This window comes from Dromiciops gliroides, chromosome 2 (genome assembly GCF_019393635.1).
Source record: "Dromiciops gliroides isolate mDroGli1 chromosome 2, mDroGli1.pri, whole genome shotgun sequence".
NCBI classification, from domain to species: Eukaryota; Metazoa; Chordata; class Mammalia; order Microbiotheria; family Microbiotheriidae; genus Dromiciops; species Dromiciops gliroides.
This window is the reverse complement of record NC_057862.1, coordinates 306209686-306237137: the sequence shown is the minus strand read 5'-3', so window position 1 is coordinate 306237137 and position 27452 is coordinate 306209686. Positions and strand designations below refer to the sequence as shown.

The following is a 27452-nucleotide window of genomic DNA, read 5'->3' as shown; positions in this document are numbered from 1 at the left end:
TTCTCTAGATGTTTTATTTCAAATAACTGACATTCTTGCACTGGTATTAAGAATAGTCTCAGTCATTTGTGTGTATTTAAATTTTTATTGGTTTTTAACGTAAGCTTGGGAACACTCAGATAATCTGTAACATTTCAGTATTCCTGAAACACAACACCTTAATGTCTTTAGAAAGCCATACCAAGTTGTTGCTCTTATTAGTGGCACTAGTTTGTGGTTTAAAAAGGCTCTACAGCTTTCATATTCAGGAGTCATTGAGTATTTATGACAAATTAAAAAACCCACATTTCAGGATAGTCTTCTACATTTACAAACTCATACACACAGATTTTGCATTGTTTTTGATAAACCAGAAAAGTAGTGTGTGCAAGAGTCAAAAGATTAATATTCTGTACAGTAGTTATGTTGCCTAATAAAAGTACTGTTAACTGCACTATGGGTTTATTTTAAAGGTCTTAATTAAAACGAATGGAAGGTTACTAGTTGCATTTGTCATATTTTCATAAGCTCTTAAAGTTCTTCACTCTCATAGAGTCCAGATTGAGCTGCTAGGCGCTGAAATTCCCCTTCTGGGTTAAAGGCTTGTTTCACATCCAAACCTTTACCATTCAGTGCTAAGTATTTGCTGAAAGTTGGTCGAACTCGTAACTGCTTAGGATTTGGAAGAGTTTGGGTTGGACGAGCTGGAATAGAACAGATAAAAACCAAGTCAGGAAATCTTTTCTATAAGAGATGTTTTTAAATGGAAATTGTTTTGAATGATGTCAGAAAGTAGGAAAAAAATAACTTTTATAAGAGACAATGTTTCCAAATGATATAGACTTTTGGGATTTTTGTTATATATTAAATTTTCCTAGTGTGGGGCAAACTTATCAGTCACATATATACAAAGTTAGAAATGTGTCTAGGAAGGAAGAAGACGATGACCTTGCCTCTTAAGCTTAATATTTGTTTCTAGGTTTTCCATATACCCCCCCACTGAAAGTCCTGGCCATAAAGTTTTCTTACATGTACCCCTTGTCATGCTTGTCCCTACATGTCTCCTCTTTCTGCTGACAGTAATATATCTATGTTTTTATGGAAGAGTTTGCCTCAGATTTATGGGAGAAATATTGTATTGTTGATTTTTTTTACTAGTTATTTTCCCAATTAACTGTCTTTGATTTGAATACATTGTGTCGTTTGGCTGACTCATACATATAAACACATTGGTGGGGTCTTATAAACTATGGTTTTGAGTGGATGTGGCCCAATTCAGCACCTTGAAACAGGGCGTCCTTGCTTGGGAGACCTATTGTGTGAATTGGGGGTGTTCCCAAATGCTGTATTTGTTATATCTGTAATAGTAGCTTTGGTTAACATTATGACATACCTGCAACATCCAGTCTAGTATTGCATGTGACCACTCCTGCTTCATTTACTGCAGATACAGTGTACCACCCAGCATCTTTCTTGTTTGCATCTTTAATCAGTAGGGTAATCCTTCCAGAGTTATCATGGTACAGGCTGAAAAGAGACATGCAAAAAATGGAAATATCAGAAACCAGCTTTTCTGAGGAGTCCTTAAATGCCAATTCTATTAGAATAAGAATAAGCAAAATAATCAAGAGGAAAGATCAGTTGCTGAAGTTCTGGAAGAAGGAAACCCAATTTAACAATAATTCATTTTTTAAAAAGAGGTTTTTATTTGACCACAAGATCAAGCCCAATAGAGTAATATGGATGCCAAACCCTCAACCCCTCAGGCTTATGTTTTATAGAGGTATATTGATAGTCCCACTGTAATCTGATCATGCCTCATCTAGAGTACTAAGCTCAGCTCTGCTGCCACATTTTATGGGAGATGTTAACTGGAGCAGGTTCAGAGGAGGGTGAGCAGGATAGTGAGGGGACTTGAAACTCATGTGATATGAAGAACATTTGAAGGAATTATAGAAGAGAAGATGGAGAGAACATAATTACAGTTTTCAGATGTTTCGAATGTCATATGGAAGAGAGAGTAGACTCTACTTGTATTGTAATGATTGGAATGACGCCACCTGCTGGAGAGGTACTGTAGGAAAGCTCCACCATGAGGAGAAGGTGTCTGAGGGCAAGCCATGTGGTCAGGTCCTTGGTGTCAGGAAGTGATGTTTGCTCATGGGTACTGTCTATCAAAACTACCAGCCAATCAACTTGAGGAGCCTCCCATTTCTGGGAGGAGAACATGAAGTAGGAAGCAGATGCTGGTGGAGGGGTGCTTTCTCTTTTGGTTCCTGACCTCACCAGGGTAGGTCGGATGATGGGGTCTCTTAGAAATAGTTAGATTTTTACCTTTCTCTCTGATCCTAATACTCTTTAATAAATACTTAAACACTTAAACACTTTTGCTAAAGCTTATAATTTATTGGTGACTCATTAGATTTTAGATAGCATAGCTAGAATTTTAGCCCCTTATAGTATGACTTCAGAAAGAACTTATAGGGATAGGGGCAGCTAGGTGGTGCAGTGGACAAAGCACCGACCCTGGATTCGGGAGGACCTGAGTTCAAATCTGGCCTCAGATATTTTACACTTACTAGCTGTGTGACCCTGGATAAGTCACTTAACCCTCTTTGCCACACAAAACAACAACAACAACAGCAACAATGAAAGAACTTATAGGGATGGCCCAGTATAAGGAAGACTTGCTGACATTTAGAATTGTCCAACAATAGAATGGGCTTTCTTTTGATATAGTGGCCTCCTTGTCATTGAAAATATTCAGACTTAAGTTACACGCTGTTGGGGATGATGTAGAAAAGGATTTCTGTAGTGAGTGGGAGGTTGGACTAAATGATATCTAAGGCCTCTTCTAATTCTAAGATTCTAGGAAATGTATTGCATTTAATAATTATTTATAAGCTGTTTCTATCCAACACCAAATGACTGCTTATTTTCTTAAGGTTAAACATCTCTTATTCTTCCCTCACCCTACTCTTAGTGTTGTTTCCAATCTTTATTTGGTCAGCAAATTCTTTATAAAAAGGGAAAAAGTAAATTTTGTCTCAGTCATTATGAGTTCCTTATTAAAGAGGTCTGACTTTTCTATGAATTTTTCACCAGATTAAATAATGGAACCATAGAATAATAACCCTCAAACTTGGAAGGAATCTTAAAGATTGTTATAGCTCATTTTACAGATGAGGAAACTAAGATCCAGAGAAGTAAAGTGAATTGTTTAAGATGGTAAGTAAGGAGAGTAAATTGGAGAGCTGGGATTGGAATACAGATGCTTTGATTCCAAATCAAGCGTTCTTCCCATTCTAGATATACTCTATTATGAAGGATCTTGATTTGGAAAAAAAAAAGAAGCTATAGTTCTAGAAATATTTGCAGTACCTTATCCGGTCAGTGTTGAATTGCACCATTTCATTATTTCTTTTCCAGAAAATCTTTGGTGGAGGTATAGCAGAAACTTGGCATTCTAATTTTACTGAGTCCCCTTCATAAACTTTTTTGCTCTGTGGTTTGTAGATAAACATTGGTGCTCTCTTATGCTCCTTTGCTAGAATTTTAGGAAAAAATTAAAGTATTAAAGCAGTATTACAAAGAAAATTAATTAATCCAGCCAAAAGTAATATTGATAAATCCTCTTCTTTAATTACAAGTATACAAACTTACAATTAAAAACTTACTCAAAGTGTTAAAAACAGGTATGGATAAGAGAATGATAAAAGAGAATCTATAAGTACCTTATGACATCTAGTTCTAAGGCAATGGAGTAATATCCTTATCATTCTAAAGATGTTTGATAGCCTCATTGTAAACTCTCCTATCTAAAGGAACAAATGGGTGAATATTAAAGAGAACCAGATTTCTGTTGTGTTCAGAAAAACTCCCTAATAATTAGAGCTGTTCAAAAGGAGAATCAGCTCCATTGAATGGTATTAAGTTCTCAATGAAGGACTTTATATAGAGGCTTGAGAACTATTGATCAGGGACATTGCAGAGGATATTTTTGTTCTGGTAGGCCAGGTTAGATGAATATTCAGATCTTCTCAATAATAATAATGATAATGATAATAATACTTTGAATTTTCATGTATCTTTCATATTAAAGTCTTCAGTCATTCTCTTTATTTCAGTTAATAGCATATTTGGGAGGAGGTAAGAATGGGGTTTATAACTTATTTTTTAGTTGGCAAAACAAGAGGCAAAGAATTATAGTATATAATATATCATATTATAGTATATAATTGTCTTCTCCTTTCCAGTTTTACACACACACACACACACACACACACACACACACAACTATATTACTGCCATTTCCTTCTCCCATGGAGCCTTCCTTCATAACAAAGACAAATAATTAAATAAAAGCTGATAAACAAAATTATTGTCTGACATGAAACATAACATTCCACATGCATGGTCTCTTACCTTTCTGTTGGGAGGAATGAAATATGTTTCATCATCTTTTTTCTGGGACCAGGACTGTATACTGCATTTAATCTGAGGCCAGTGGCCTTTTGGTATTTTTGTCTATATTATTTTAATTGTGTATTTTGCTCTGATTTTTCTTTTTCCATTCCGTATCAGTGCATATAAGTCTCTCCATGTTTCTCTGAATTCCCAGTTACTTAAGAAATTATAAATACATCTTGAGCTTATTGTTATGATCTCTTTGATACTCCAAAGAGATCAAAGAAAGAGGAAAAGGATCTATAGGTATAAAAATATTTATTATAGTTCTTTTTGATATAGTAATGTATTGGAAGCTAAGGATATATCCATCAATTGGGGAATGGCTAAACAAATTATGGTATATGAATATAATGGAACATTATTGCAGTGAAAGAAATGACAAAATAGTAGTTTCAGAGAAACCTGGGAACACTTGTATGAAGTGATAGTGAAGTGAACAGAATCAGAAGGACAATTTATTTTTTAAAAATCTTATAAAGAGAAATATCTTTAAAAGACTTAAGAATTCTGATCAATGCAGTGACCATCCACAACTCCAGCAGACTGATGATGAGGTATGCTACCCACCCACTGAAAGATGTGATGGACTCAAGATGGAGAATAAGACATATCTTTTTGGACATGGCCAATGTAAGAATTTGTTTTGCTTGGCTATGCAGATTTGTTTTTTTAAATTAAGTTAGCCTTTTCATTTATCAAGCATTCATTTTTTTTCTTCCTCCCACTTGAAACCTTCCCCTGCCCCAAATCCCTGCAACAAAACAACTATGTATACTTGTTCCAGGGAATTTGTTTTAATTTCTTTCTTTCTTCTTTTTAAATTGGGGGTGGGGAGGAAGAGGATACATAAGGATGAGGCAGGGAAAAAAAGAAAAGAAAAGTAGCATCTTAAAAAAAAACACAGAAAAAAACCCAGAAAGATGGCCAGAATCACAGACAAGTAGAGCATAGTAGAGATCTTTAGTTTCATTTATAATTCTCTTTTTCTGGTCTATTTATATGGAAGCGACCATTTTATTTGGTTTTTAATTTCAAAGTTAAAAAAATTAAAAAGAACTTGTTATTGGTCCAGAAGCCCAGATAGTATTTAAAAACTCTATAGAACAATTTCTACCTTGAGTTATAGGATTTAGAAAAGGTATCATCACTACCCTCTCCATTAAACTTTCATGCAAATTAATAATGAATTACAATAAGATTTATTTTTAAAAAGTCTAAGTGTAAGTGATACTTACACTTTTAAAAATAGCAAAATTGGAAAATTTAAATATAGTAGATTTATAATCAGAGACCAAAGGTGTGCCAAATACATATTTGAAAATCAAAAATATATGTTTGCATTTTTTTTTCTAAAAGAGGTAGGAATATTTAATATTTTAAAAGAATAGTTTCCTAGTAATAAGAAAAATAGTCTAAGGCTAAAAGCTAGCATTTGGTTTTCTTATTTAGGCTTACTGAAATAGCTCAGTTAAAGTATCAGACTAACTATTTGGTGCTGGGTTGGCCAAAAAAAAAATTGGTTTGGGCTTGCATTTTTCCTATTTTGGGTTGTTAGTACTGTGTAGACCTACTTTCTAATCCATATACAAAGTTTTATAGAGCTTAAAGGTATGTACATTAATGACATTAGCACTTACCAAGGACATTCAGTTGTATTGTAAAGGTGGCTTCTCCTGCTCGATTCTTAGCGACACATGCATAAGACCCTGCGTCTGAGGCTCTGACAACTTCAAAGATGAGTGAATGAAAACCTTTTTCAGATACTATCATTTTGTGAAATTCGTCTGATTGAACTGGTCTTCCATTTAAATACCATGTCACATCAGGAGCTGGCAATCCACTTACCTTTGGTTAAAAAACAAATGGAGATGACAATATTTTAAGGTCTATTATAACAGTGAACATTTGTAAATTATAAATGTCTGATATCGGGGGCAGCTAGGTGGCGCAGTGGATAAAGCACCGAACCTAGATTCAGGAGTAGCTGAATTCAAATCCGGCCTCAGACACTTGACACTTACTAGCTGTGTGACCCTGGGCAAGTCACTTAACCCCCATTGCCGGCCCCCCCCCCCCAAAATAATACTAAATGTCTGATATCATTATGGATTTTTAGATAGAAGAGCAAAAATAGCTCCCCTTCTTTCCCAAGGCTTTAATAATTTTGACAAAATAGTAAGAATTTTAAATGTAAGCTAGACCCAAATGCCTAGCATTTGGACCAACCTAACATTCTTTCAGACTTTTGATTTCTGTATTAGAATCATATTCTAATTTTAGTCCTACAGGGCCCAGTTTTCTTGTGCCATTTTGGGTTGATGATAGTTGCAGAGGCTTCTCTAGAATCTGGTAGCAATAAATACTATTATTTCCAAGAAGAACCTCTCCAAAGCAAAGAACTTTTGAGCTATGATTCAGGTGGAATATTTGCTTTATCTCAAAAGATTGAAGATGTTTGTGCAAACCTCTTTTAGTTAGCCAATGCATTTTATTTTTCCAGAAAAAAAAGCATTGCCACAAAAAGAAAAAAATTCCCCATGGCATGCAGGAGTATGTCTGGGTTGTGATCTGCATTATTTGGAGGGAGTCCCTGCATTAATGAGATCAGAAATATATTGAGCCAAAGAGATATTACAGGGCAGTGGGAGGACAGATTATTAACAGGATAAATTAAAAGTTCTAGTTAAAAAATTCTGGGCATGCCACAAGTCACAGTGAGGTGAACATGTAGGCATCTTATTGTTAACTCCCTCTAAACGTTTTTGAATAGTTTTATTACTTTAAAGTCTATTCTGCAGAATCTTCCTTCTTCTATAGATAAGTTCTCTGGCACTTGAACAAAACGTGGAGGGTAGAATTTCTCCAGGATTGATTCCTGATCATTTGTATCTCCTCTTGAAGATGATCTACTCCTACAAAACACATTTTAATAATAGTTATGCATCAAAAATCACTATTTTCCTTTCACACAAATTCTAATTTATCTAACAAATGTGGAACCTTTTAAAAGTCAGCCTAAAGTGGTGGGTAGAGCACCAGACTCAGATTCAAGAAGATCTGGGTTCAAATATTGCCTCAGATCTTGGATAAGTCACTTAAACCTTTCTGTGCCTCACTTTCTTCGTCTACAAAATAAGGAAGTTGGACTCAATGGTCTCTAAGGGCCCTTCCAACTCTTAATATATTATCTTGCCAGAGTCCAATATTTGATCTGAAGGATCACTAGGGGAATGAAGAAAAGCCTCATGCCATTTTAGATTTGGTGGGACCTTTCTAACATCAGCAACTCTCTGGAGAGCAAGGGGTCACTTGTTGGGAAAATGGTAGAGAGGATTCCTGAACAGGGTTGAATCAGATGGCCTCTAAGGTCCCTTCCACCTCAAAAATTCAGTAATTTGGTCGTGTCTTTACCAAATCAATCATTTAGAATTGTCTCATTCCACCCATATTCTTCTTATAATTATCTGAACTGATAGACACCAATTTTAATACATCAGTTATTGAATATAATCTATCACAATGATAACACATAATATTCTTTGTTACTTATAGAAAGGTTCTATCATTAATATCCACATTTCTTAACACAATAGGTGAGTTAATACAAACTGTTTGAAAATCTGGAAATATTTTCTCATAGCTCTGGAAAATAATATCAATTTCTACTATCTCTAGTATTGATGGATATCAGAAAACTTAAAATATTAATTATTTTTTAAAGGAAGCACATGGAGCCAAAAGACCTGGGTTTGAATTCTAGTTTGGTTACTCACTACCTGTTTGATCTTGGATAAGTCACTTCCCTTTGGGCCTTGATTTCTTCAACTCCAAAATAAGTATGGACAAGATCAGGGATACTTAACTTTTTTGTGTGTGTCAGGGAACCTTTTGGCAGTCCGGGAAGTCTATGAATGCCTCAGAATAATGGGTTTTATGTAATTTTTTCCCCAATTACATGTAAAAACAATTTTTGATCTTTGTTTTTTTTTTGTTGTTTGTAATTTTGAGTTCCAAATTCTTTCACCCTCCCCTCCTCTTTGAGAAGGAAAGCAATTTGATAAAGGTTATACATATATAGGTAAGCAAAACATATTTCCATGTTAGTCATGTTGTGAAAAAAAGCACAGACAACCCCCCTACCCCATGAAAAATAAAGAAATTTTAAAAAAAGAAAACCAGTATTCAGATTCTTTCTCTAGAAGTGTATAGCATTTTTCATCATAGGACCTTCAGAACTGTCTTGGATCATTGGCTTGATCAGAGTAGCCAAGTATTTCACAGTAAATAATCCTTACAATATTGTTGTTACTGTGTACAATGTTCTCCTCGTTGTGCTCACTTCACTTTGCAACACTCTATGTAAGTCTTTCCATGTTTCTCTGAAATCATCCTGCTTATTTCTTTCAGCACAATAGTGTTTCATCATAATCACATACCACCAATTGATGGTTATCGCCTGAATTTCTAATTCTTTGCTACCACAAAAAGCTACTATAAAAATTTTAGGGCTAGGTGCTATAGTAGAGAGAGCACTGGGTTTGAAATCAGGAAAACTCATCTTCATGAGTTCATATTTGGCCTTGACTGTATGACCCTGGGTAAATTATTTAACCTATTTGCCTCAGTTCCCTCATCTGTAAAATGAGTTGGAGAAGGAAATGGTGAACTAGTATCTTTGTAAAGAAAATATCAAATGGGGTCACAAAGAGTCAGACACAGCTGAAAACTATTGATCAATAAATATTTTTGTTCATAAAGGTCCCTTTCCTTTTTTAAACATCTCTTTTGAAATACAGACCTAGTAGTGGTATTGCTATGTCAAAGGGTATGCACATTTTGATATCCCTTTGGGTATAGTTCCAAATTGTGCTCCAGAATGGCTGTATTAGTTCACAACTCCACCAAAGTGCAACAGTGTCCCAGTTTTCCCAATCCCTTCAAATGTTTATTTTTCTTCTGTCACATTAGCCAATCTGATAGGTGTAAGATAGTAACTCAGTTATTTTAATTTTCATTTCTCTAATCAATAGTGATTTAGAACATTTTTTCATATGACTATAGATAGCTTTGATTTCTTTCTTCATCTGAAATCTGCCTGTTCATATCTTTTGACTATCAGTTGAAGAGTGACTTGTGTCAATAGAAATTTGACTCAGTTTTCTATAAATTTGAGAGATGGGGCCTTTAGCAGAGAAACTTGTAATTTTTTTCCCTGCAGTTTTCTGCTTTCCTTCTAATCTTGGTTGCATTGGTTTTGTTTGTGCAAATACTTTTTAATTGAATGTAATCAAAATTATCCATTTTACATCCCATAGTGCTCACTATCTCCTGTTTGGTAGCAAATTTTTCTCTTATCTGTAGATCTGACAGGCAAATTATTCCTTGCTCTCTTAATTTGCTTATGGAGTAACCTTTTATGTCTAAATCATGTACCCATTTTGACTTTATCTTTGTATACAGTGTGAGATGTTGGTCTATATGTAGTTTCTGTCAAACTGCTTTTCCCAGCAGTTTTTGTGATATAGTGAGTTCCTGTCCCCAAAAGTCTGGATCTTTGCATTTATAGAACAGAAGATTAGTGTGGTCATTTCCTACTGTGTATTGTATATTTAATCTATTCCACTGATCTACCACCCTGTTTGTTAGTTAGTACCAGATTGTTTTAATGACCACCGCTTTGTAATTCAGTTTGAGATCTGGTATGACTTGGTCACCTTCCTTCACATTTTTTGTCATTAGTTCCCTTGATATTTTTGGCCTTTTGTTCTCCCAGGTGAATTTTGTTATTTTTTTTCTAGCTCTATGAAATTATTTGTTGGTAGTTTGGTATGGCACTGAACAAGCATATTAATTTAGATAGAATTGTTGCTTTTAATATATTGGCTTTTCCTTCCCACAAGCAATTAATATTTTCCCAGTTGTTTACATTTGACTTTATTTGTGCAAAAAGTGTTTTGTTCATATAGTTCCTGGGTTTGTCTTGGCAGGTAAACTCCCAAGTATTTTATATTGTCTACAATTACTTTAAATGGAATTTTTCTTTCTATCTCTTGCTACTGGACTTTATGGGTAATATACATACATTAAAATACATAGGATTACAAAAGCAACCAATTATATTGAAATACAGTTTTAAAAATAAGCTTTAGAAGACAAATTCATGGACTCCAGGTCCATGTTGTCTCTTCCAGGTCTAAATTCTATGATTCTAAAAATCATAATAAGTTGCATGTAGTAGGTTTAAATACTTGGTTATGGCCTCTAATTTAGATGAACCAATCAAACAATATGCCAAGTAGTAGAGAAATTACTTTACAATAGGCTTTACCTTATCTGTGGTGTAGGAACCTGCAATCTTGCATTTTCTGAGTTGTGCTGTTTGACAATAAAACAAAATGAGAATGTCAGTATTATAATGCTATGCTGAAAAAGCAGCAGAACGAATATTTTAGAATCTAAAGGAATGTTTCTATTTTAGCTGACAGTGCTGCATTTTGTCCGGGCTTCATCAGTCAAAGTAAATTATGTATAGTTTAATTTATAGTCAATGTAAATAAACTTTCAGATATTGTCTAAGTCCTTTCTGCCCTTTCACGAGAAATCACAGAGATCAATGAAAACAAGTCACAGATACTGGCTACCAACAGGAAAGTAGGAGAGTTTGTTTGAGTGATTTTCTTTTTATTTTGCAGTTGTCAGTTTCCTAATGAAAGAACTGAGCCCTGGATATATTTAAAATGGGACCAAGGTACTGAGTGACCTTTAGTAAAATGGAAATAGATATGAAGTCACTCAACTTGGCAGCAGTGCTAAAAATGGCAGTAAAGGACATATGTCAGCCTGGAAAATACTTTTCTTAGGTTATGACACTAAACTTTAACATGTTCCACACAGACTATTAGTGGAATTATGTAAGACCAACAAAAGAAACTTAATGGATTCCTACTTAAGAAATGAATGTTACTTAACTTAAAAATATTAAGCTTAACTACTGCTGAGAAAAACAATCAAATAAGTATATGAAATAATCTTAGCCATTAGCCTTTAACAAAACAGAACCAGGGGCGGCTAGATGGCACAGTGGATAAAGTACCGGCCCTGGAGTCAGGAGTACCTGAGTTCAAATCCAGCCTCAGACACTTAACACTTACCAGCTGTGTGACCTTGGGCAAGTCACTTAATCCCAATTGCCTCACTAAAAAAAAAAAATTAAAAAAAAACCCAGAACCAAATGAATTAACTAACAAGTGAAGAAAATGTTTTTGCTGTGTTCCTCTTTTAGACCTGCTGAAGATTTGCCTTCTTTGCTCCTGTTTTCAGCCATTCTCTAATTATTGGATATATAAAACTTTCCAGCTTTTTTGTTCTTATGAGTAGAACAGCTAGGAGCATTTTTAAAATATAGTGAGATCCTTTTTGCCTCTTGATTTTTTGGGGGAAATCTTTAGCAAGGAAATCAGTGGCTTGAAAGTCTTGCAGTTCTTATTGTTTATGGTGATACTGTTTTCCAAAATGTTTGTACCAGTCTTCTGTCACACTAATAACATATTAAGATGCCTGTTTCTCCTTAACCCTGCACAACACTGAATTTTTGCTACTTTTGCCATGCACATGGGTTAAATTGTTTTGATGTTCATTTCTATGGTTATTAGAGAATTTCATTATCTTTTCCTGTGATTATTAAGTTTGTATTTTCTTCTTTGTCAGTTGTCCCATTCATATCCATTGGCTCTACTGGGTGGTGTATAGTCTTAGTTTCATACACACACACATGTATTTCTTATGGATTTTGATATATTAGACTTTATTTGATATGTTCACTGCAAATATTTTCTCCAATATATTTCTTTTTCTTTAGTTTTAGAGACACTGCAGAATAATTGCTGTTCTGCATTGGTAGAAGGAATTTCTTTACCTGGAGTCTCCCTATACGGATGAAATAAAAAATCCGGACTTAAGGCTAATGAAAATAAAAAACAAACAAAAATGTGCAAACCCATTCCTATTTTAAAACCAGAATGGAAATGTATGCCAGTTGGAGGAAGACAGTGAAAATTTACCTGTGCTGAATCCTGTGATTCACTATCATTCTGTGCTTGAAACACTGCAGCAGCGTTCTGTGGTCCCAGCAGCCTGCGAGCCATCTTCTCCTCATACGTTAGCCTCTGCAGAGAACAGACATGGTGGTAACTTGTACTTAGTTGTGAGGGTCAGTGAGTGAAGGCCATACCATTGCCCTGGGAGGGGATGTGTATTTCCTCTCCACAGTAACCACTATTTCTGAGGTCATGCTGCTTGGTGATGCAACCACCCGTGGATCACCACCCTAACATCCTGTTTCTTTTCTTTGCTCCTGACTTCCCACAGAGATGAGGGGAATGGGCTGCAATTCCACCTGAGTACAAATTGCATCTGAGGTTAGATGGTCCTGTAGGTTGCTCCCAATACACTACCACTCCCTCCATTTCAATTTTCCCCAGGAGCAATGATTCTTGATTAAAGTCCTGATATTATTTGCCAAAATTCATGGAAGCTGAGTATACAGTATTTACCAAGAATACCAGGCTGTCAGGAATTTGTTATTTTCGTCTAGCACTATAAGAGGGCAGTGTTGAAAGCAAGAAAGTTTCATTGTGCCATTCAGAACATTTCTATAGTAGCCCCATGTTTGGTAACTGCTGAAAGTCAAAGGCTCTCAGACAGAGAAACTATAGAATAGGGTAAGATGCTTACTTCTACTTATAATCCTATCCTTTGCTGATCTTAGGAACAATAAGAGCTGATGTAATCTGAATGAAATCCATAACTGAACTCTATCTACTAACGAATTAGACATTTCACACACTTGGTTTCCGTTGTGAAGTAGGTTGTCCTTGCACCGAAGCTTTCTTTCCAAGTCTTGAATCAGAGCTTCTTTGGATCCTTGTATTTCATGATCAGGAGTCTTTGGTGTCACTTTAGGATATGCACCTTGGGCTGGCTTAACATTTACAGGCTGGTTGACTGATGGTTGCTGGTAACTGACAAAGAGAAGGAAAGAGAGAAAAAAGGAGGCCTTTGAGCTATACCATGATTCAGTATCTTCTTCAACAAGCTGGAATTAATTTAATGTCATAAAATTCTCTATGATGTAATGAGATAAATTTATAAGTTTATGATCACAAACCTGAGCTCTTAATTCTTCAATTATTTCAAAAGGTCCTTTAAACATGAAGATCACAATTCCTCTACAACTTAGGGTTTAATGAGTTACTGTAGTTTAAAAACATCATCATCTGATGGTTTTCTTTTGGGATATACCAAACTTAGCTAGACTAGCCTTTAGATAACTTGAACTTAGAAAAACCTAGGTTCAAATCACACCATTGAAATTTACTAGTTATGTGACTGGGCATGGTCCTCAAACTCTCCCTTATCTGTAAAATGATTTTAATACAACCTGTAGTACCTTCCTTACAGATTTGTGAGGACCATGGCAATGATGGTGTATAAAATGCTTTACAAACTTTAAAGCATTATAGAAACATCAGTGATGATGATAATAATATCAATGATGATGATGATGATGACGATGACAACTATAGCCACAGAGTGTATGGCTGGGCCCATGCTGAAAATCTTTACAGCTTCATAGGACCTGTCAGTTCTTCCCATGCCATGATGGGAGATTGAAGGGGACTTCAATGGTGGAGGATGGCTGTTACTGCTACTAATGTTATTGCTGCTACTTTTGATCTGTATCTGCAATTTCATGGGTGTAAGGAATTCTTAGGGATCAATGCTGATCAGCCACTCTTCTGCAACACTTCAATTCTTAGAGTTACCTGGGGCCCCTGAGAGATTAAGTGATTTTTGCCCAGCCTCACACAGCTAGTATATATGTCAGAGGCAAGGTTTGATCCTAGGTCTTCTTGACTCTAAGACTGGCTTTCTATCCACTATGCATGTGTTGCTGCCTTTTTACTACTTACTACTATCACTAAAAATATAATTTATCACAGGAGCTGTGAAAGGTTTCATTTATTTGCTTATTCGTTCATTTATTCACTTATTTATTTATGTATGCATATATTTATTTGTTTGCTGTGAAGGGTTTTAAATGAAGAATGGTTAGGCAGATAGGTGGCACCGTGGATAGATTACTGGACTTGGAGTCAGGGAGATCTGACTTCAAATTTGGCTTCAGACACTTAACTCCTGTCTGCCTCAGCTTCCTAATTTGTAAAATGAGGATGATAATTTTTATTTTTTATTTAAAAATTTTTTTTGCAAGACAATGAGGGTTAAGTGACTTGCCCAGGGTCACACAGCTAGTAAGTGTTAAGTGTCTGAGGTCGGATTTGAACTCAGGCCCTCCTGAATCCAGGGCCAGAGCTCTATCCACTGTGCCACCTAGCTGCCCCAATGAGGATAAATAATAGCAATTACCTCTCAGAGTTATTTTGAGGATCAAATGAGATAATATGTGTAAAGGGCTTTGCAAACTTTAAAGCACTAGATAAATGTTAGATATTGTTAACCAGTTAAAAAAATTTTTCCCCCTGAGCAATCAGGGCAAAAGGAAATGAATTTAAGTTGTAGGAGGAATTTGGCTGACATCAGTAAGACCTTTCTATAAGAATTATGAGACTCAAAAATGAGCCCTGAGGGAGGTCTAGAAGATCTTGAAGGATAAGATAATAACCATTTGTCTGGATCCTACCTAAAAGTGGTCTCTGGAGGCTCTTCTAATCTTATCATTCTGAATTTCGGAAAGTGTATGTTTAAGTATCTGGATGCATCTCCAAGTATGAGCACACACTACAGAGTAATGAGAGTTAACTTAATTATGTTATTGCTACCTATTTATCAAAGGCTAGCTGGTATGTGTACTTTAAGATATATAGAATTCAAGTTTATTTTGGAGGTGGTGGTGGGAGGAGAGGAAGAGGGAGCTAGATCAGAGAAGAAGAGCTAATCAAGTTTAGAGAATTGTTTAATGAGGAAATTGAGAGAAGTGATGGGAGAGTATGTAAACTCAAGGTTAATGCTTAGGAGGCATTAGCTGACCTCTGAAGGGAGTTTAGAGGTTCCAAAGTGCGGAAGTGAGGAGGGAAAAGAGGACATTTATGGATGTAGAGGGCTACAAAGGATGGATTTATTGAAAAAATTTGCTCTGGGACCCTGCAATTTAAATCAGTGCTCACAGTGGCCTTTAAAATTTGGTTTTGCTGTATACTTTCAACTTGTTAAAAACAAATACAAGTGCATTTATTTAGTGTTGTAATTAGGGAACAGAGAATGACAACACAGGGATCTGAATTAGATATAAGACAGAGTAAGAAACAGTATATCATGTTGTATAGTGGTGTGGATTTATGTCGTAATTATGCACAACTTTATCATAACCAGAAGTGGCAAAAATCAATAATGATAATATTTTAAATAGCAGGGAATATTCACAATTATCCATTTTCTTCTCTAATTTCTTCTGTGATTGGAGATTTTCTTTTTCTTCTGAGCCCAAAGAGATTGTCTTGTGAAATGTATATGCTCATTCTAATTAAGGTTCTAATAGGACAATGTTAAGGTTCCCTTCATCCTTCCCTCACCCAAATGCTACAAGTATACAGTGGTGAGACAATTATTTCATATTCAAAGAATGAGAGATAGAAGGTGGAAGGGACCACAAGAGATTACATGGCCCAGCCTTCAGTCAAGTAAAATGTATTAATTCCTATATATGCACTAATATTAATATCTATATTAATTATACATATTTAGTACTTATAATTGTACAGGGCAGCTAGGTGGCACAGTGGATAGAGCACTGGCCCTGAAGTTGGGAGGACCTGAGTTCTAAATAAAACCTCAGGTCTCAGGAGGATCTGAGATCTCACCTCAGACACTTACTAGCTGTGTGACCCTGGGCAAGTTACTTAACCCCCATTGCCTTAAACATCTGGGGCCATCTCCAGTCATCCTAATGTGTATCTTTCCACTGGACCCAGATGACTCTGGAGGAGAGATTGAAGCTGGTGACCTTGTACAGCCTTCCGTCACTTAAATCCAATTCATTGCAAGTAGTGACATCACCTCCTCATGTCATGGTCCTCTTTGAGAATGAAGGATAAACAACAACAATATATAATTGTATATCTATTACATGTAATTAATGTATGTATTAATTAATATAATATATGTGTTTATATATACATATACACATATGAAACTGCTAGGAAGTATCTTTTCATTTTCAAATTTAATTGACCACACGAAGTCAGGTGTTGGTTTTAACTTGACCACTTGGGATTTTGTTTTGTCTGCCTGCTGGCTTTGATTCTATGGTAAATTTCAAAGTGAGTGGCTGATTTGGACTAATGTTAGTACGTTGGTGTTAATATGGTTCTACATCTTCAGTTTGATTGGTGGTCAACTTTTGCCATCTTGCAACAAATTCTTTAGTTCTCTTAAGGTTTTATTTTCTGTAATTTTGGACAGGTGTCAATAAGCTTTGTTTGGTGGTTGTGTGTTAAGAGGATGTACAGTTGCATTGAACTGTGTCTACTACTTATATTTTCATATTCCTATCATATTGCTTCTCTAGACAACTCGAAGTATGGTATAAAAGCCCTTTAAACAATAATACTTTCTAAAATAGGAAATGCTTCTGCAAACCTGCAACGATAATGCCAACTACCAAAATAATTATAGGCCAACAGAAAGGAGAATAGAGAAAGAGGAGGGAATAAAAAGGGGGGAAAGAGAAGTGGAAGATAATAAAAGGTAAATATAGAGGTCAGCATGATAACAGAAAACTTGTTTCAGTTCTTTGCACTATAATGCTCAGAGGCAGTACCATATAATGGAAAGAAGACTGGAGGTACAATCAGATGACCTGGGTTCAAATCCTACCTCCCTCACTTTCTTGTTATTATTATTTTGGGAAAATTACTTAATCACTGGACCTTAATTCTCTGACCTGTAAAAGAAGATTAGATTAGACAACCTTGAAGGCCTCTTCCAACTTTAAAGCTATGATATTTTGATCTTCGTGCATCAATTTGGATGAAATCTCTTAGGGCATCACTAATGATTCTGAAAGGAGAGGTAGATATCTAAATGTATGACTGAATATTTGGTTGCATACTGTATTTAGAATATTACATTATATATTTCATATAGATGTATTTTCTAGTAATCATTGATTAAAAATGGGATGATTTCTATCTTTGGATTAATTTGTATGTTCAAAAATGCTTAATGAGTGTCTGTTATGTGTAAAGATATTTATCTGCTGGCATTATACGAAGAAGTATAGCAGACAGTCCTTGCCTTATATAGTTAAACCTTCAGTTTACATCTAGATTACCCATAAATGCAAGCCAATTCAATCAAGCCACCTTAAAAAACGGAATTGACTGCATGTAGATAAATGATTCCAGGCATTGAAACACCTCACCCTCATCCTAGGTTTTTTAATCTTGTTATGAGAATATTTGGAGAATTTTATATCCATGTGATAACTGGAGATACAGGATTATATTATCTCAGAATTTGAAAGAACCTCATGAGTTATTGGTCTAACTCCTACTGGGACAGGACAACATCCCTGAAAAGTGGTTGGTCCTATGGATTTATCAAAACTAGAGTTAGGAATCACACACATATACAGAGCACAGCTAGTTAGGTGGCATGGGAGATAGAGCCCAGGACTTGGAGTCAAGAAGATTTGAGTTTGAATTTGGCCTCAGACAATTAACAGCTGTGTTACTCTGGGCAAGTCACAACCTTCCTCAGCTTGTTTCCCCATCTGCAAAATGTGGATAGCAATAGCACCTACCTCACAGGTCTGTTGTGAGAATAAAATGAGTTAACATATATAAAGCACTTTGTGACCCTTAAAATACTATAGTACCATTGTTATCATTGGAGAATGAAATGGCAAAGAGCTCCAATATCTGCGTAAAGAAAACCTTAAGGACAAAGTCCATGGGGTCACATAGAGTTGGAACCAACTGACTGAACAACAAAAACATTATTATACTCTCTTTATGTTTTCATTATTAGCACCATGGATAATTTTATCTATTTTCATGGTGCAATGGAGGAAGTACTAAATTTGGAGTCAGAGTACCCTAATTCATATCCTGTATCAGTATAATCTTGGCCAAGTCACTTAACCTCTTTGGGTCTCAGTTTCCTTATCTGGAAAATGAGGGAGGATCAACTATTCTCTGGATCATGGATTGAGAGGGATTTCTTATTTCTCAACTGTCTCATTTTACAATTGAGGATGCTTTGGATCAGGACTTATCCATAGTCACAGAGGTAGTCATTTTTTGGGGGGGGGCAGGGCAATGGGGGTTAAGTGACTTGCCCAGGGTCACATAGCTAGTAAGCATCAAGTGTCTGAGGCCGGAGGTAGTCATTTTCAAAGGCAAGATTTGTATCCTTGGTATTCTGATTCCACAGCCAGTGCTCTTTCCAATGTATGACCTCTAATGCCCCTATATCAACGGGAATACAGTGAACTCCTTCTACTTGATGACTTGCTCCTAACATTGCCAATTAGGACACTAATCAACTTTCTTGGCTTTCTAGGTTTTAGTTTAAACTCATTCTAAATATTTTCCTTTATAAGTTGGTTTTTAATATCAGTTACCTGAGTTGCCAGAACCAATTACCATTATTTCTGGAAAAGTTTCATATAAGAGGAAAATTGGCTCCTGGAAAGAATGAGGGAAGAGAGGGGAATTTTGAGGGATCTGCCACTGTCTATAAACAATAAACTAATCTCTCTGAGGTCACCGATGACTTCCTTATTACTAAAAGCAAAGGCTTTTTCTTGTTGTTGTTCCTGTCATCATCTTATATGACCCCTTTGGGTTATATGACGCTATAGATTATCCTCTTCTCAGGCTTCTGTGACATAGCACTCTCATGGCTTTCTTCCTACTTCTTTGATTGCTGCTCCTTCTCTGTCTCCTTGGCTGGCCTCTTCTCTTATTGCCACCCTTAAATCCAGCAGCTCCTCAGTATTCGCTTTTTTCTCCTGTTTTCTATTCTCTCTTTCTAAGCTTTCATCCATTAATGCTATTTCATTGATTACCTCGAAGCAGATTACTTCCCAAATTGTATCTCCCAGCCCAACCTTTCCATTTCTTTATTTCAGACTGCTTTCTAGATGGATCTGCCTGCATGCCCCATGGGCAACATATTTAAAACTAAGCTACTTCTTTTCCCCTCAAAATCTCCTTCCCCCTCCTAACATCTCCATTTCTGTTGATGTTATCACCATGTTTCTGACCAACCCAAATTTGCAATTTTGGGGTCTCTCTCACATATAATAGTCAATCTAACATTTCTGCATATTGGGTCAGACCATCCCTCAAGCCTGGGCTGTACTCCCTCCTTACCTTCACCTTTTAGAATCCCTTGTTTCCTCCAAAGCAGAGCTTAAGTGCCACCTTCTCCATGAAGCTTTTCCTCATTCCCACTCTAAGCCCCCAGCAGCTTGTGTCCTCTCTTCCCTAATTGCTTAGTATTTATTTTTCATATATTTATGTACCTGTTGAATCCCCTGACAGAATGAAAACTCTGTGAAGACAGATTATTTTGGTTTTGTCCTCACATCCCCAGTACCTATCTAGCACAGTGCCTGGTACATCCTAAATGCTTGTTGATTGACTCTTCTCTCTTTCTCACCTCCCACATTCAATTAATTGTTAAATCCTATTGATTCAAACCTTTCAATGTCTCTCAACTCCATCCCCACTTTCTACTCTCATTGCAGTCTCCTTAGGCCTTCATCACCTCTTGCCTTGGCTATTGGAATAGCTTCCTAACTAGTAATATTGTCCAAAACAATCCCCTCCATCTGTCTTCTTGATTAACCCCTGATTAAGCTATCTAAAATGTACCACTAGATTCACATGACTCCTTTAATTAAAAACATCTGTGGTGGGGCAGCTAGGTGGCGCAGTGGATAGAGCACTGGCCCTGGAGTCAGGAGTACCTGAGTTCAAATCCAGCCTCAGACACTTAACACTTACTAGCTATGTGACCCTGGGCAAGTCACTTAACCCCAATTGCCTCACTAAAAAAAACAAAAACAAAAACAAAAACATCTGTGGCTCTCCCTCTCCACTGCCTACTAAATCCACTGTAAATCACTGATTCTCATAGTCAAGGCCCCTCACAGTCTGGCTCCAACCTCCCTTTCCAGCTTTACCTTATATAGCTTCATATAGTTATTCCTTCATATATGTATCACAGTCTAGAGCCCATCTAAACAAAGATCCTTGCTGTCCTGTTTTTATTCTGTCTTTCCTGCCTCTGTACACATTTGCTCTCATCATCCCTTATTCCTGGAATGTACTTTCTTTCCTTACCCAATCTTTGTGGAAGATATTTCTCTGGGCCTTGCTTAACTCTTTATCTGTAAAATTAGGGGGTTGGATTTGATGACCTATAAATTTGATTCTCCCTCTCTTCCTTCAAGGCATAACTCAGGATCTATGTCTTCCATGAAGCCATTCTTGATATCCCCTTTTAATGTCCCTCAAATGTAAGTTATTTTTATTTAGCTCTTTTTTTCTGCCTAGACCTCTCCTTTTTGTTTATCATATTTGCCCTTTTATCACAACTCTATATTAAACATATTTTCCCATTTTGGCTCCTTGGGAGCAGAGTGTGTCTCATATTTATCTTTGAATACTCAGTGCAGCACATAGTATCTTTCCTATAGTAGAACCTTAATAAATGCTTTTTATGCTGGACTGGATTGTACAAAGTGTCCACAAAACAATTCTCAAGGCACCTCTGATCAACTCACTGATGGGCCTGGCTGAGGTTTAGGAAAGCTGATAGCCTTAAACTATGCATAAGCACTAAGCATGAGGGTCATGTTTTAAAAAAAGGCACAAGAGCTATGTTCTTCTGTGTATCAGGTTCTCCCAGAATAGCTTTAGGGCCTGTGGAAATAGTGCATAGTACAGATCAGAGAAGAAGCTTTACTGAATTTAGACCAGGCCAGTCAAGTTGGAGGAAGTGAAGCTTAAATTACTGACAAGAAGCTTTAATACCATAAATCAATCTCTATCCAATCTTTCCTCCATATAATGGTAGTTAAATTCATTTACACCATCAGAATCCCAGATTTTTTTTAAGCTACATTTTGGATTTTAGAGGAAAAAACATTGGGTAGGAAAAAAAAAGTTTGAGAGAAGACTTAATAGCTTTTAAATGTGGTTGAGGAAATCCTACCTGGAGGATGACAAACAGCTGTTCTTTATCTGTACTGAGCCCGTAAGAAGAGGAAATAAGCTTAAATTACAGGGGGCCTTAGGTTAGACATAAAGGAAGACCACCTGACTGTGGATGTTACAAGAATCCTTTCCCCAGAAGATGGATAATAATAAGAAAAATTACTGTTTGGAGAAAGGAAGATGAACCTCTTGAAGTTCCTGCCAACACTTTGGTCCCTATGTACTCTAGGATAGTTGTAGATTCAGAGGGCTGTCAGGCATCTTAATGTCCTGTTGTCTATCTGTGCATTGCAGAATTTCTGTGCCTTCTTGGATATAAGCTCAGAGCCAATTCAAATAAGCAATTGTGGCTTTTTAAAATTATTTTAATCATTTTAAAGGACACTTACTTGGATTCCACAGCTGTAGGGGTTTTACTGCTACTGTAATCAGGTTGTGATGGCAATACAGAACTGAGGAAGCTGGCTGGGGACTGGTTATATGTTGATGTCACCCTTTGTCCCGGGGAAGAGCCCAGAAACTGCTGGCCAGAAGCCGGGAAAGCTGATGAGGACACTGTGATCTGAGAGCTCACTGTAGAAGAAGCAGAATATCTTTGCTCTGTGCATTGCCGGGGGTGGATGAGGATGGAAGATTGTTTGGTTTGGCTGGAGTAGGTTGAAGTCTCTGGCCCTGGAGGTTGTAGCCTGGAGCTGCATGTATTCTGTGATTGGATGAAATGTTTTGGACGCTCATAGTTAAACATGGTGGGCTGGTATACGGAGGGATTGGAAGATGAGATAGTGCAGTTATTATTTGATCCTGATAGGGAGGTTTCTGGAGTTAGGGTTGGTGAGCCCGAAAAAGCTGGAGTCTGGAAGGAGTCAGAACAAAGTTTGGTCTGCCTCTCCTTGATGAGTTCTGGGGAGGAAATTGATGTTGGCCTTGATGGATCAGCTCTCTCCTGAAGAATACTGTCCCTTTAAAATGAGAAAGGAGATATGAGGATTAAAGGCAGTTAACATTTTTATTTAAAGTTTTTTTTGTAAGATTTTTTTTCTTTTCATTTTCATTCCTGCCTCTTCCCATTTTCCAGCTTCCCATAACTTTTCCTAAAGGAAGATATCAAATAACTTTTTATACTCTATGTTTAGGTTCTGTTTTTCAATAAGTACGACTAGATAGATATTTAAAAATTTAACAAAGTCAAATAAAAAATAATTGGACTGGGAGTCAGAAGACACCTAAGTTTTACTTCTAGTTTCATTAAAAAATTACTATATGACTTTGGGGAAGTTATTTCTCCTTTGCAGACCTCTGTTCCTTCCTCTGTAAATGGAAGGAATTACACTAGATGATCTGTCTCCAAGGTTTCGTTTATCTCTCACCTGCTATGATTCAAATTTGTTCAAGAAGTTGGTTCTGAGATGTTGTACTGTGTCACCATTTGATTAGTTAGCCATATGGGTTTAATGGTTAAAAATGAGTAATGATAATGGTCACAGCTAGTATTTCTATGGCCTTTTAAGTTTTGTAAAGTTTTTGAGCATCATAATAACCCTGGAAGTAGGTATTATTAATATTCCTTTTTTAACAGATGAGGAAACTTACCCAGGGTCACACAGCTTGTGAGTATCTGCTGTTGGATTTGAACTCAGGACTTCCAGACTCCAGGTCTAGCAGTGCTCTCTCTCCACTGAACCATCTGGTTATAACCCTTTCACTTCTTTTTCAGTTATGATTATATTCTCTAAGTTTTTCTTTCTCCCCATGGTCACCAAAACTCCAAGTGGCAGATATTCTAATGCTCTGGGCTATTTTAAAGCTTTGACAACAAATTATTTCATGCACACATTAAAGCCTTGGTAAAATTGGGGAAGCATAAAAAAGACTTCTTTTTTTAGAGGGAACACAGTTCTTATGTCTATCTTCACTACTTCTCCCCTCCCCCACCACACACACACATAGACACAATGCCACAGAACTGTGTGTACTGCTGCTACAATTCATGACTGTCATCAACTTTCAGATATTGGCAAGTGGATTTTCCACTTTGTACAATTCACAGCCTGTTCTACCACCTGACTGGCTGACAGCTTTGCCCAAGTGGGTGGGTCCACAGTGGGTAAATATGAGACTGCATATGTGAAAGTGTTCCAATATGTGTCTCTCACTGCATCCCAGAAGAGAAACTAGACCTTAACATTTTTCCCCCTGGTATTTTTGGATGGTGCATGTCACTGCTCCCCTCTATTACTCTGTATAGCTTAGTCTTGACAGGAGGTGCTAATTATCCTGGTGAGGATATCTCTACCAACTGTCAAAATAATTATTTTCAGTCAGGATGGTTTGCAATATATACATAGATCAAACATAACAATTAGTCACATTTGTATAGTTCTCTAAGATTTATGAAGTGCTTTTCTCACAATAAGCTAAGTTGTTTATTAGTATGACTATTCCAGTTTTACATATGGAGAAATTGAGTCTCAGAAAGGTTAAGTAATTTGTCAAGGTCACACACAACCAGCAGTGCCAGTGGCAGAGCCAGAAATCAGACCAGATTTGAGTGATCAGGATGCTGAAATTTAAAGAGGTTACAAGACTTATAGAAGCATAGCATTCACACCACTGTCATGCAGGCAGTAAATGCTAGTCAGGACTTAAACCCTCAGAGGACTTCTTCCTCTAAGTTCAGAGCTTTGGGTAAAAAAAGTCTTAATTTGAAAAATAAATGTTTATTTGGGAAATAAATGTTTTAGTAATTATTTTTTCATTGCTGACATGTCTTCAGTGATCTCTGCTCCCTGCCTCCCCTTTCAGAAAAAAAGGAAAAAGAACCCTGTTTGACAACATAGATCAGCTTTCAAGCCTATGGTCCACTACCACTCTACCTAGAAGAGAGAGATCAGGTTTTTTTCCTACTATAACTCACTCTCACTTCAGATGAGTGAAATTTTCACTTATGAAATCAAGTGAATGCCTTTTATCATGTAGACAAAACTTGAAATGTGTAAAAGTCTCTTATTTGGTGATTATGAGAAGATAGAATTGTTGTAGCTTTTGCCTGATCAAAAAAAGTTCAGGAAAGATTTAAGATATAGCATATGGTTGGAGTCCAAGCCTTAAATTAACTGTTGTATGAAGAGACAAAGAAGCTACTTAGCAGTCCGGATAAAGACTATAATGGAAAGGAACCCTTGAAAAGTCACATAAACCATAATTTCAAGTTCAAATTATATACCCTCTGGAGAGTACATTTTGGATAGGAACTACATTAAGTCTTTAAATTATTGGGGGGAGGGGAAGGAAACAGTAAAGGGTGGAGAAAGATACGTCAGCAGAAGTCTATAGAACACATAATTAGGACTTCTAAGAAAGATTGCATTTTAAAACAAAGTCTTTGTTTCTTTAAGCTGTGTTCGTTCTACTGCAGTCTTTAAACCAGAATTTGTTGGGTCTTAAATTCCCTTCTTGTGAGATCAAATTGTTCAGCTGTCATTTCAAATAACAAAAGGATAAACTGTTTAAGGGTACAGCCAATAGATAGATTCGTGGAAGAGGTTTCTATTTTCCTTCGCATTTACTTTTGGAATGCCATGCTGGCCCACACATTTTGGTGCTGGCACTTGTCTATGCAATTAGGAATTACTGGTGTTTTTGAAAAGCTAATTTTAGCACAGATATTTGAAAGTCTCATTTTGTCCAGCATCTTAGCAAGAGATTTCAGAGTTTGGAAACTTACTTTCAAAGTCCATTTTTCGTACAGGCTACTGCCAGTTAGTAATTCAACTGTGTCTCTAAAATTGTGTGCATACGGCAGTAATTAACATATTCCAAATGTTGTTGTTATTGTCTTTATTTCAAAATGCCTTAAAAATTTATTTTTAGACTACTCAGTAAGTATAGTTCACTTCACAGTTATGGATATCAAACACTGCGATATTTTCATTTTATGAGATTTGTACAAAATGTACTTATCTCCCTGATCTAGGATGGGCTTTGAAGCAATAGAAATCCCTATAACTTATAGACATATATTACACAGTCCTTTTCAAGGGGGAAATACTCCTTTTTTATATAACAAATAACAATCAATTGCTTTTTAAAACTAACAAAATGTTTCAAGCCTCCCCTCTATTTCAGTCTTAAAAAGATTCCTACTGGTTTGAAGTCAGTTATCTTTTTTTGTCTGATCTTCTTACTGTGGCACATAGCATTTACAGCTTCCTAAGCTTATATCCATAAATAATCTTTGTAGAGAGGACCCCTGATCTGGAAGAAACTATGGTAGAGATAAAGAAAAGACTTACCTCTAGCTCCAGATGGTGCTACCTGCCTTTAACCCACTATTGAGGGGCAGGGAGAGGCATTTCTGGTCCCTTGCAGACTAATCATAGTGGCCCTGTACTTAGTATTATAACACCAGTGACTTTTATCAGCTGCCAAACAGTGACATCTGATGTACTTGCCTGTCTATCTACCTATGCTGGTGTGTCAAAGTAAGAGTCCACAATCTAAAACAGCCTGGTGTAGTGGAAGGAGCCGTGGACTGCTAGACAGAAGTGTTGGGTTCAAGCAGCAGTTCTTTCTCTAGCTATGTGACTTCCCTCGGCCATAGGAAAAATGAAGAGGATAGGACTAGGTAATCTCTAAAGACCCTTCCATCTTTGACATTTTGTGAGATTATGAAAGTTTTCCAAATGCTTTAGTGAACATTCATTAAAGGAATGAAGCTTTTACAGATTTTTTTGGGGTCTCTCCTAGTGTTTATTTGCCTCTTTGTTTTAAAACAGATTTTTGTACCATGTTTTAATGGGGGGGGGAGGGAGAAGAGCTGAGAATAAAGGAAAGGGGGGAACTTAAAATTGTGATGGGGTAGAATTAGAGTTAGGGGAATCAGGCTTGAATCCTAGATGTGCTTCTTATGATCAGTGTAATCTTGGGTAATTATCTTTACTGGGTCTCAGTTTCCTCCTCTGCAAAATGAGAGGATTGGATTAGATGATTATTAAGTCCCCTTGCTTTATCTAAATCCAAATCCTATCATCCTCCCCCCCACCCCCGAAATGAAACATCAACCACATAGTTGGGTGGGTGGTAGGGGAGAGGACTGTTTGGTGAATGGCTATAGAACAGAAGGGAGGCTGGTGGGGTGTCCAAAGGCAGGGAACCAAGGGGAACTTCTTAGGAAATGAAAAAAAAAACCCTCATCTATTATTTCATTGGCATAGGGAATTCTCAATGAAGAACTCCCCCTACCAACGACACCACAGCTTAGGCTTGTTCTGGAGGTTTTTGTTAATCAAAAGATGTCTAAGGCAGGTGACCCCAAGGAGAGAGGTGTGGTCTGCAGAGTGCAGTGGACAGTGACCTTAGCCATCTATAACAGAGGCTGAAATCTGAGTTTGGATTTCTTTCTTGTAAGGCTTTCCTACCTTCTCTGAGGACATTTGTTCTTTTTTTTTTTTTTTTTTGACATTTGTTCTTTAGGGAATAGGAAATCCCAGGACTTGGATTCAGATGAAGGAAAGGGTCTTACAGTCCAATGTCAGGGGTTCTTAACCATGAGCCTGTGGTGATATGTATGTAATATAAACACCCATGTATATATGTATAGTGTATATATACATACACACATGTATAAATATTTATTTATATATTTGGACAAATATATTTCAACATATTTGGTTTCTTTTGTAATCCTGTATATTTTGTTTTATGCTTTTAAAAACATTACTATGAGGACTCCGTAAGGTGTCACTGATTGCCAAA

General features: G+C 36.6%; 1 protein-coding gene across 1 annotated transcript; it reads right to left on the bottom strand.

The window, feature by feature from the left end:
• Positions 1 to 71: 71 nt before the first annotated feature.
• Positions 72 to 26117, bottom strand: MYOT (myotilin). Its single transcript, XM_043990089.1, has 10 exons — positions 25991 to 26117; positions 22088 to 22657; positions 13295 to 13469; positions 12510 to 12614; positions 10778 to 10824; positions 7229 to 7361; positions 6087 to 6294; positions 3361 to 3526; positions 1373 to 1506; positions 72 to 683 (listed from the first exon to the last, which is right to left on the bottom strand). Exons 2-10 carry the CDS (start codon positions 22441 to 22443, stop codon positions 511 to 513), a joined length of 1497 nt encoding a protein of 498 aa, XP_043846024.1. The 5' UTR covers positions 22444 to 22657; positions 25991 to 26117; the 3' UTR covers positions 72 to 510.
• Between the last annotated feature and the right edge of the window lie 1335 nt (positions 26118 to 27452).